The following is a 12,049-nucleotide window of genomic DNA, read 5'->3' on the forward strand; positions in this document are numbered from 1 at the left end:
TTGGGTCCCTTTTGCCCTCTCTTTCTCTCTCCTTCTCTGTCTCAGCCCACTTACCGGGGCCGACGCTGCCATCCTCGCCTCGGGACCCCAGCAGTCTGGGAGCCATCCCGGCAGTTCCGCCACGGAGCCAGCCCGCTCCTGCCCGGCAAACCCGTGTGTCCTCTGCTGCCAGCACCGCCGCCGGGTCACCTCCATGGATCGGTGCCTGCCGCAGCCGGCGAGACCCCGCCGCTCGTAGGGAGCGGTCAGACACCTCCCAACCTTGACAACCCCAAACCTGGCGTCCCCAGGTGCTCCTGACATTCTTTTCCTTTCTCTAGTCAACTTCTCCTCTTTTCCCTTCAAGGAGGGCCCGTTCTGCTAAACCCTTTCTGGACCCCAGTTCCGCATTGAATAACCTCCTAACAACCCTGTGTTAAGACACTTCCCTGCCTTTCATGCAAAAACCCGCATTCACACTTCTGCTCTCTTCTAGCACCAAGATGTCATCACTTCACATTCTAACATCTCAGAGTTTGCTAAACACCTCCCTACCTCAACTTCTCTCTTTCTTCTCTTCTTACCTGTTTTTTTCGATTCAACACACCTCAGACGGTATGAACTGAACCTAACTAAATTACTTCCAAAAGTAGGCTTACAACTTTCTTTTACTAGGATTGCAGTAGCTGTTAAATACCTACTGGCTAGCTGTGGCTTACTGAGTCCAACATCTTTGATATATAAGTTACTAGATATTTTTTTACTCTTCCTTAGTCTTGAATTAAAATTTTATGAGCTACTCCATTTTCTGTATTTATGTATAAATGATAAAGGATTTTTCTAACAAAGGTAAGCTTAAAGCTGGTACTTAGGCTAGTTTTAACTTAACTCTTTTAATTAAACAATATCTTCTTTGGTCTGTTTTATATCATCTCCTTCTGTCATTTTTTTCATACACGAATTTTGCTACTTGTGCGTACCCCTCAATCTATAATATCTCAATAATCTAGGTAATTTTCTGATCTCTCTCTTTGAAGAGGGATGGAGAATGAATAAAATTCTTGCAATTTTCTCATCGTTGGTTTTCTAGCTACTTTTATTTATTAAGTGTCTAAGATATTTTACCACTGGGTAGTGAGTCTGAGTTCTTTTATTAACCTCCCTTTAATCTTATACTAGTCTATAACTCCCATCAGAGTTTACTGGGGGAAAAGGGATATTATGAGGAGACATACAAGGTTCTAATGCCCCATCCTTTATTAGTCCTTCTATTACCGGCTTCAAACCTTCCCGTCCTTCTAAAGATCCAGGATACTGACGTACACGTACGGGACAATCTTCTCTCTCAATTGTAACCCCTATGGGGTCGATATTTAATCCTCCCCTATTTCCTTCTCCACCCCAAACTTTGTTGATTTTTTTTTTCCTTCATCCTCTTGGCCTCATTTTAAAACCCTAGCTGTCATTTCCTCATTTTCTGATATAACTCCTGTTCTTAATTGCACTTGTAAGACTCTTCCCAATAAATTGCTACCTGCCCCTGGGACCAATAAGACATCTCCCATCCAAATTCTAGTTTCGTCCCTCAATTACTACATCTTTAATGAGCAGAAATTTAAAACTTTCTCTTTTTGCCCCTGTTACTTTCACTATATGTTTGCTCCCACTATAACTTTTTGGAATATTTAACAGGCAGGTTCTCTCTGCCCCTGTGTCTATTACAAATTCCAATTCTTCTTCTTGGGGACCCACTTTTAAAGTTATCACAGGCTCCAGATGGTATTTGTCCCCCCCAAAAAATTAGAGCTTATGACCTCCCTATTCCTCCTCTGTGCCCATCTCTTTAAAGATTTTCAGATCTTCCGCTTACTTAGGACCATTTTCCTATTTCTCTTAAGTTTGTTTATCTATTTAGTTGCAGTTTCTTCTTTCCCTTCGAAAAGCTGTCCCTTAAAAACCTTTTTTTTTTTTTGCATTTCGCCTTTGATATGCTGTCTCATTTATTCCTTTGATTATGTAATTATGATAATTATTCACGTGTTTACTCCCCTCCTCATTATTTTTACCCCACTCAGGAGGTACAGCTGGCATTTTGTCTTCTCTGGGGGTCACCATAGATTATCTTTTTTCCTAAGCTTTTATTTCAGCTGCTGTGATTAATTGCCTTTCTTCCTGAGAAAAATATTATTTTCATTACAGACCACATCTCTTCTGAAGTATAAATGTTTGGACCTAAAAATTGGTCTAATTGTTCAGCTATGCCTATGGGGTCCTCCAAGTATCCCTTTTATTTATTTCTTAAAATTTCAGACCTCAGACGAAGTCAAAGGAGCATTTACAAACCCTGGTCCGCCCCCTCCTATGGGAGCCTCTTTTAATGGAAATAGACCAATCCCTTTATCCCATTCTTTTTGGATTTTTATCTTCTATAGCTTTTCTCCCGTATTTTTAGGAAGAATCGGGAGAGGGCTTTCTTTTACCTGAACTTTTAGTGTTTCGATAAGGTGATTCCTTTAGAGAGTTCCGCTGAGCAGCCGGAGCTGTGGTTACCAAGGGAACGGAGCTCAGGGCAGGACGGGGAAACTCGGCACAGCTCAGGGTCTCGGTCCTCCAAAGGCGGGGTCTGCAGCCGGGACCGCCCCAGGGGCTTTTCCGGTGCAGACCGAGCTGCAGCGTGGGTCAGCCCCACATGGCTCATGGCGGCTGATCCGGCAGAGACCAAGCCGGGACTGACCCCGGCTGCAGCGGCGGGAGCCGAGCAGAGTCCAGGCAGCCGGGGATGGGACAGACGGGACCCCCCCTCGGTGCGGTCAGCGCGGTAAGCACGGTGCACACGGCAGGACGGACCCCCCGCCCCTTCCGCCGGCACGGCCAGCGGAGCGGCCGCGGGCCAGGCGGCCGGGACCGGGACAGACGGACCGGGACAGACGGACCGGGACAGACGGACCGGGACAGACGGACCGTGCCGGAGCCGGCACAGGGGCTGGGGCAGCCGCGAACGAGTCGGGGAACAAACGGGAATGGATGAGGTAATATTTCGTTCCCAGCCTTATACTTTCACCGTTTTTCTTTTATTGCCTTTAAAAATGTTATTTTCTTACAATCTCCCTCCTGCCCAGCATGTGGTATATCCTCTTTTTTTCCTGGATTAAACGGTATTTACAAATAAATCCAGAGCTTACCAAAGCAAACTTCTGCTTGGATACTTTGAAATGGTCGGCGAGTTAACTCACGACCTTCTCATGTTGTTTTTATCACCACCCTTTTATTTATCCTTTGGCAAATTATACATCTTTCAGTTACTTGTTTTTCTACTCCAAAAATCGCAATGCATCCATAGTTCCTTAAAAAAAATTATCGCACAAAGCCTGAGTATCCCACTGGGCGTTTTGATACATGTCCTCTGCTATTCCCTAGTAAGCATTTTATTATCTGTCTTCCATCAAGATGTTTCTATTTCCCCCATTTATCTTTTTCGCCACCTATCTTGTTTTAATTCACTTTTTTTTTTTTGCTTCCCTAAACTTTGGAATTTCCCATTTTTCCTCATTTGGAGTTAATATTAACTCTTTCAGCTCCATTTTCTGCTGCATCTTTAGCTTCCTGATCTGCCAAATTATTTCCAGGGTCTTTACCCTGCAAATGCCAACCCTTTGATCCAACACAAAAGAATTTCGAAAAAGAACTGTTCCCAAACAGCTCCAGAGTCCCCCCAGTGTTTGGGACAGATTTCTGACCCAAAAAGAGACACTAAACACTGAAAATTCATCAGCATTAATCCCAAATTAGAAAACTCACAAAAATCTTTTGATAATTTTCAACTAACAGACTAGGATGAAGTCAGAGGCCAGATTTGCAAAGAAGAAAGTCTAAATCCTCTAGCTATGCCCGTGCCATTCAGCCAGCAAGCCGCTAGTCCTAGAACACGGGTAGCTATCCCACCTCCTGAGATAAAAGAAGTGCGAAAAGCAATAAGGGGTGTGGTATCTGCTCCCCATATTTTAAGCAACTGCTGAAAAGTACCCTGGAAGGACATACACTCACACCAAATGACTGTAAAAATCTTGCTAGTATAATTCTCACAGACTCACAATATACGCTATGGGAACTCAAATGGAAAAGACTGCTCACAGGGGTACAAGCCACTTATAGACAGAGTACCGATGCAGACCTTTGTACCCTTGTCACGTCTAAGCCGACTGGTGACCCTCCTGATGCTCAGAATGATAATCGAGTGAATTTACCCAAAACAGCGTTAGATGACATTAAAAAGATGGCTCGCAGAGCCTTTTTGCAAATTCAGCCTGCAGAAATTTTTGAAAAAGCCTATAATCTGATTAGGCAAGACTCGTCTGAACCATTTACCACACTTGTGGGGCGGGTAACGCAAGGAGCAGAAAGACAATGCGGCGATGATATAGCTCGCCCAATAATGATACGGGACATTATTGAAAATAATGGCAATGCAGAATGTAAAAGAGTTATCAAAGCCCTAGGAAAAGAAAAACCCACAGTGCCTGAAATGATGGATGCCTGTAACAAAATTGGGAGTCCACAGCAAGTGGCAATTATCCAGGCAAATGAACTTGCAAAAACTCTAGGAGAAAAAATTGAAAGGGCTCTTACAGCTCAAACAGCGCAAGCAGTCGCACAGGCAGCACAAACAGAAGCTTTACCTGTAAATCACCCCAAGACGAACGTCTGGGTTGCTTTAGCCAGGTCTGCAGGCTCCGATACCATCTGTCTATCTGACACAAGCCCTGACAAACCTTTTTCAACCTGTCTAGTTGGAGTACCTTTTCCAAAGGGTTTTCATAATGTTACTCCTGATAAATATTGGCCATATGATGATCATCACGTATCTCCACCTCCCAGCCAGAAACACCAAACTTATATTGATAATTCTAAAGCTGATAAATCTGACCTTCAAGAGCTAGAAATCCTAGGCTCATTAACTATGGATACCTGTTCCTTCTTTCATTTCCTAGGAGAAGACAGCCCTCATTTAAAGGTCACCCCATATCACCCAGCTTATAGCAATATGACTTCTCGTCCCCGTCCGTCCCGACCGTGCTACCCCCCGATGGTCCTACAGGTAGAAACTCACTCACTAGCTGGAAAAATCCTTCCAATGCAGTTTTTTCTATTTTTATCCTCCGAGTGTCCAACTTCTTTTGCTAAATTTCTGTAGATTTGAGCTCAAATTACCATTTCTGACCAGTGCAGAGACAAATGATGAAACATTCCTGAGTTATTCTTACTCTTCATCTTATGGAAGTAGCAGCCAGCACTAAATTTGCATGATCTAACCAAAGCAGACATTTCACAGAAAAGCACTTTCTATAGCAATATTGAAAAACCATAGATTGAGGTAAAACCATCAAGTTTATGCCCTCACTGATGCAAAGTCACATGTTGTTTGAAGAGCATCCCACTGAATTCTCTAAAGATGTGTGAATGTGTCATCTGGACCACAGGAGATCAAGCAGGGTTAAAACACTGAGCAAAACTGCAGTTAAACACAAAGTTCATCAACCTCGCAATAGAAGCTTGCAGAAACCTTTCAAGGCTCATCCAATAAAGCCCCGTGGCACTTTGTTCTTCCCCCTCCTCCCAAATCTCCATCCCTCCGAGGCAGCATCAGCAGGACACTTTGCACGGAAGCTTGCCAGATAAAATAGCTATATCATCTGCCATTAGTTTTAGAGAGTTCTTCAAAAATAGGTTAAAAATTATTTTATCTATTATTTTTTAGCTCTGTCCTAAGTTAGGGATGGGCCAAGTCTGGTGTCTTTGTCTCACAGAAAGGTGGTTCACGTGTCCTTTAATATCATATGTGCAAATATTTCCCATCTGCATTCTGCCTTATCAGAAGGCTAATTAATTGCTTTATCATACTATATTACATTACACCTAAACCGAATCTGCCAAGTACTCAACCCCACACACACCGCACACAACTCATGACCGTCACCCAACAGTCCCGACACACTCACACACACACTTGGCCCCGACAGGCCAAGGAAACAAAACACCATCACTTTGGGTGAACAATCTCCATGCTGCATTCTACTTCAGCACAAACACAGGCACAGCAAATGAGATAAGAATTGTTTTCCTTCCTCTGAAGTTCAGAGAATGCGAATCCCAGAAATATTCTTGGGAAGAATTGTGCCTTGCTTTTCTCTGTGAAGAGAAATGCGGTGACAGGTGCACCCTCGCCTCCAGGGCAAGGAATCACGGAATGGCTTGGGTGGCAAGGGACCTTGAGGTTTATCTTTGATTTATGCAACACTTCAACAGGCAAGAGGGGGCTCATCCGCTTCAGAGCTGCTTGCTTTTCTCACACCTTTCACAAGCAAAGCCTGAAGCAAACCCTCCCGAGTTGCCCTATCGACCAGGGGACCCCTCAGCACTCAGTGACACTGCCAGCAAAACCTCAGACTTTTACTCAGACAGGGACGAGGCCGTGCACTCGGTGGTAACCCAGATTCTCTTTTTCCAGCAGTAGCCTCGAACTTCCTTTGTTCTCTCTGCAGGCCTTTTTGCAAGCACACCGATTAACAGACTACACAAGTTTCACCAGCAGACTTCAGCTAAATCCAAAATTGGTTTCTACCCCAAGTAAAATTTCCAACCCCCTGTCTCACCTGCGATGTTTGGAATTTTAGGAGGCGGCAGCCCACTCGAGATCAAAGGTCCTGGGCAGGGTGCAGGCCCACGGACACAAATGCCACCCCTTTTCCACAGGAAACAAAACTCATCACCCCAGTTTCCTTACATCAGTTTGCCGAAGACGTTCGGCACTCTCAGGTCACTCAGAGTTTTCGTTGGCCGCAGACTCGGTCTTGGAGTTACGGAGTTACGCTTCCTCCTAACATTCACCTCCCCACCTCAGCCCCCTGCTGCTGCGTCCCCTTCTCCGCCCCTAACCCTACTCTATTTTCCAGCCTGTCCTTGCTCCATCCCTCACTCCGCCCTTAACCCGTCCCACCACACCTCCCGCTCCATCCGTTACTTCACCCACCGCCCACCCGTGAGTCCCCTCCAGCAGCACGCAGGAGCCCGAACCCTCGGAGGGCGGCGCAGCTCTCGCAGCAGGACAACACCCAGGCGAGACAGGCAGGGACAACGTCTGTGGGCTGCAGGGTGTCACAAGGGGCTGCGGGGAGGGGGCTGGAGAGTGACACAGAGGATGGGGGGAGCTGAGAGGCAGAAGGGGGTGTTAGGAGCAACTGGGGGGCTCCAGGGTGGCACAGAGATGCTGGGAGGCTGAGAGCGGGGAGCTTGAGGGTGACAAGAAAAGGGTGAGGGGGAGCAGATGCCTTGAGGGGCAAAGTGGGGGCTGCTTGAGGGTGACAGGTGAACCAGCCCTCACACCACCCCTAACCTTACCCTAAAAACCACCCCTAACCAGGTGGAGAGTGCACGGTGGAGGCCAGGGGGCCAAGGGACAATGTCAGAGGTCTCGGGGTGGCACGCAGACATTGCGGGCTGAGGGGCAAGGAGGGGGAGGCTTGACAGATGGAGAGCTCACACCGAGGGTTAGGGGTACAAAGGACACAGGGTACCAGGTAGGGTTAGGGTACAGGTGCAGCAGCCCTCAACCCAACCCCAAGGTCACCCTAAAGAGCACCCCTAGGACCTCAGTTTTCCCCAACAGCAGCACAAGGCAATAACCCCAATGCTGGGACAGCCCCAGAAGTCTCCCAGCAGCTGCAGGCAGCAACCCTAATAAAAAGGTAGCAATGATGTTTGTGGTCTAGAGAGTGACAGGTAGGAGTTGGGGGCTGAGCAGTTTTTTAGGATTTTTTTTTAGGGTTTTTCTCATGGCTTTCAAAGGATATTTTAGGGCTTTTTTGGAGGAGTTTTCCAGGAAATTTCTGGGAACATTTAGGATACTTTTAGGGCTTTTTCAGGGCTTTTAAAAGATTTTGTTAGGGTATTTTAAGGGCTTTCTTAGTACTTTTAAGAATTGTTTGGGGGGGGCTTTGTGTGTTTTTGGGGCTTTTTTAGGACTATTGAGGGGATCTGGAGGACTTTTTAGAGCTAGGGTATTTTTAGGGTTTTTGAGGGAATTTTTAGGCTTTTTTAGGGTCTTATCAGGGCATTTTAAGGATTTTTGGGGTACTTTTAGAGCTCTTTTTGGACTATTTAGGGTATATTTACGGATTTCTAAAGGTTCTTTGGGGATTTTTAGGGGTTTTTTAAAAGTAGGGTATTTCCAGTGTATTCTAACAGCATTCTGAGGCTGGTTTTAGCTTTTCATGGGGTTTATAGGACATTTTGAAGATTAGGGGGTTTTCAGGGCATTTTTAGGTTTTTTTAGGGTCTTTTCATGGCACAACACATAGAGGATGAGGGGCAGCTCGAGGGGCACTGTCGGGGCTTGAGGGTGACAGAGGCTGGGAGCTGAGGGAGGAAGAGGGAGAGGGGACAGCAGGGTGACACACAGAGATGCTGAGGGTGGCAGGGGCAGCTGTAGGGTGACACAGAGAAGCTGGGGGCTGAGGGGCAAAGGAGAGGGGTCAAGGGTGACACACAGGAGCCGAGGGCTGGGGGGCAGAGGGACCGGTTGAGGGGTAAAGGGAGAGGGCTTGAGGGCTGGACAGTCCAGTGGAGATCAGGGGTACAGGGTACAGCTGTACCACCCCTCACCCCAGCCCTAACCTCAGCCTAAGCAGCCCCCCTGAAAACAGCCTTGTGGTGGTGTGTGATGTAACGTTGTTTGATTTGGTCTGGTTCATCCTGAATAGTTTCCCCCTCTTTCCCTGGAAATCCCCAATTTCTTATCGTTATTTGTCTATCACGTTTCCCCTCCCCTATCCATCAGATGTGTCTTGTTGTCCCCACCCCTGGCCTTTGTCCATCACTCGGCAGCCCTGCCTTTCCTTCTAGAACCTTCTCCCCAGGGTGTCGAGTGATTGGGCAGGGGCAGGGACCCCTCCCCAGTTTTTTGCTGATTTGTCGGTTTCATGCGTTCATCAACCTATGTATCAGTTCTTTCATACCCTCATTGGTTGTTATGTTGCCCCTCCTGGGCCCTCCCCCTTTCCTTATAAGCTGTTACTCGCCCTCAATTCGGTGCTCAGTCCTTCTCCCTCCACCCTGCTTTTTCTCCCCCTTCGACCTTCCTTCAATAAACCTGCCAACCCTTCCTGAAGGCTGAGTCCCTCTTTCCTTGCCTGCGCCTCCCTGCGTTTGCCGCCCTCCTTCGCTCTCGTATCGTGGATCTCTTCGGGACCCATAGGCGCGATAGGAGCTCCGGGCTCCTCAAGCGCCCCTTCGTCGCTGATCGGGGCTGAACGTGAGCCAGGCAAACTCATCATCTCAGCACCGCAGCAGTTTGGCGCCCAACGCGTGGCGTGAAGACCCCTGCATCTGAGGCAGTCTGCGGATCCTGAACACCGTTCGGAGGACTGCATCTCGGAACAGGAGTCCCGCGACGCGCGGGTTGGATTGCTCTAATCCTTTGGGCGACTCACCGCTCTCCGTGTAGCACGCCCTCGTTTCGGGAGGTGCGGTGCTCCGGAGAGAAGAAGGCGACACCCTCTCAGCGCACCCTAAAGAGGCCGCCTTCGGCGCAGGCAGCTCCCGCTAGCAGCAGCCTTGGTTCGTCCCCCTGACGGGTGAGTCTCTTGGCTGTGTTGTACAGCCCACCACCTGACCTCACGGAAAACCTGGCATAGGCATCCCGGTCCTCTCCTCGGCCAGTGGGAGGGGGAGGTCAGGGTCAGTGGGGACCCCGTTTAGTTTTATTTTAGATTCCTTTTGATTTTCCTGTTGCTAGCGGTAGAGCGAGTGGCTGACCCCTGCGTATTCCATCTGCAAATATGGGTGCTAAACTGTCGGCCACTCAGAAAGGGGTTTTTTACCAAGTTGTGGGTACCCTGGGGGGTGGGAATTATAAGTTTAATAAAAGGGAAGTTAAAAGTTTAGTCCGCTGGCTGACCCATACCTACCCTGATTTAAATGCTGAATCAGTCTTGGATCCCAGATTCCTGAAGCGGGTCCAATCCCGCCTTCAGAGAGAGATTCAAGCTGGCAGCAAGTCTTTTCAGAGCCATTTTTGTTTAATATCCCTTTTGATTTCTGCCCTCGCTGTTAAACCCTCTTCCCGGACTCAGCCAGCGGACCCCCAGTTATACCCCAGTTCTCCCCGTCCCCATGCACCTGCCCTTCGTTCCTCGCGCCCTCCCTCCCGAACCGAGTCCCTGCGGGGAGCAGCCCGTGACAGCCCCGCGCCAGGGAGACACCCGTCCCTAAGTTCCTCGCGGGCGACCCGGTCCCCGAGCCTCCGAAGGTCTGGCCAACCTCCGGAGGAGACTGTTCCTGCTCCCTCTTTCCGCACCCCCTCGACCCCAGTTGTTAAACCCAAAGTTCGTTTCAGTTCTCCGCGGTCCTCTCGCCAAGATGGCGTCAAATCATCCCAAAATGGAGGGGACTGCGTGTTCAATCCTAAAAAACCCCCTTCTCCTTCCCAGAGTTCCCCCACTCCTTCCCGAGCCCCCCCCCAAATCCCTCCCCTTCCCCCCTCGCGGGTTCCTCCCACGTCCCCTCCCCTTCCCCCTCCCCCTTCTCCTCCCCCTCCTCCTCCGCCCCCTGCTCCCGAAACTCCTCCCCCTCCTCCCCCGCCTTCACCCCCTGCAACTCCTCCCCCTTCCCCTCCTCTCCCACCACCCCCCGCCTCCGCAATGACGTCATGGGGCCCCTCCCACAAGGGGAGGCACTTTGCTGCAGAACCCTCCCTCCAGTTCCCACGCCGGGACCCTCCCTCCCCCGCTCCCGGTTCCCACGCCCTCCCTTCCGGTTCCCACGCTCTGGGGGCTAGCGGGGGGGGAGTCCCGAGCTGGGGACCGGAGCTGTCTGCAGTCCCATCAGCAGCCCCGGTCGTTTTTCATCCCGCGGGAGATGGGACAACCCTGGCTCAATGGGTCCCCTTCTCTCACTCGTCCATGAAGGAGCTGTGCAAAGCACAGAAAGAGTTCGGGAGGGACTCCGAATATTTTCGGGGACTCCTTCAGGCCGTCCTGGCGGAGTCGGTCATTACACCTGCCGACCTCCGCCGAGTCTTCCGCTGCCTCCTCAATTCCACCGAGCAAGTGCTCTGGGAGGCAGCGTGGAGAAAGGAAGCCTTGAAGGTGCTCCCGTCCCTATGGGATTCCCCGAACTCCCGGACGAGTGTAGACGGAGAGGTCATTTCCATTGACCATATGCTTGGGACGGGGAACTGGAGTGACGGAGCAGCCCAAGTCAGAGCCATACCCGTAGAAGTCCTGCAGCAAACTGCCCGGGCGGCCGAGAAGGCCTTCTTGGGGTTGCGAGCGGCCGCACCCCAGGTCCCATATGCCAAGGTCCTGCAGGGTGCCGAGGAACCATTCCTCGAGTTTGTGGAGCGGCTCCGAAAATCCATTAACTATCAGGTTGAAGGAGAACACTTGCAAGCTGAGCTGTTAAAAGAGATGGCATTCCTCAATGCCAACTCGGCTTGCAAAGATGCAATCAACAGCCTCCCTCTGGAGCCAGCTCCCACCCTGCGGGACATGCTTTTGGTGTGTGGGAAAAAGGTATTAGTTCCATCAGGTACCGGACCACCACCTGCCGCAGCCTCCCGCCTGAAGACACCTTTTCGTCCTGCCGCCGCCGCCGTCGAGGAGCCCCCATTTACCACCGACGTCTGTCCCACTACCGCGCAGCCGCTGCCACCAACATCAGCCCCGGTGCCCAAGCCTCCAGCCACACCGTGCCATCTGTGTGGGAAGCTGGGGCACTGGATGCCCGCATGTCCCCTCAAACAACAATTTTATGAGTTCAAAAAGTCCGTGCAGGGGACCCACGGGCAAACTATTCAAAAAAACTAATTAAACAGCGCAGCGGCCCCCTGCGCCAGGACACAAATGCGGAGGCCTGTTCACACCATCAGTCCTGGCGGGAGAAGAGGGAGAACAGTAGAATGATGCCTCCAACTGGACTTGACCTTCATGCCGGACTGACACAAACACCACCCATTGATACTCATGCTCTTTCATCCTGTGTTTCCTCCCGTAGGTTGCAGCTTGCAGAACCATTA

At 49.8% G+C, this 12,049-nt stretch overlaps 1 protein-coding gene across 1 annotated transcript; it reads left to right on the forward strand.

Annotated features, from left to right (window-relative positions):
* Positions 1-2,686: 2,686 nt before the first annotated feature.
* On the forward strand, positions 2,687-11,840 carry LOC129046810 (uncharacterized). Its single transcript, XM_054516158.1, has 2 exons — positions 2,687-3,008; positions 9,230-11,840. Exon 2 carries the CDS (start codon positions 9,813-9,815, stop codon positions 11,838-11,840), a length of 2,028 nt encoding a protein of 675 aa, XP_054372133.1. The 5' UTR covers positions 2,687-3,008; positions 9,230-9,812.
* The last annotated feature ends 209 nt before the right edge of the window (positions 11,841-12,049 follow it).

The sequence above is a fragment of the Molothrus ater genome, chromosome 12 (genome assembly GCF_012460135.2).
Source record: "Molothrus ater isolate BHLD 08-10-18 breed brown headed cowbird chromosome 12, BPBGC_Mater_1.1, whole genome shotgun sequence".
Lineage (NCBI taxonomy): Eukaryota > Metazoa > Chordata > Aves > Passeriformes > Icteridae > Molothrus > Molothrus ater.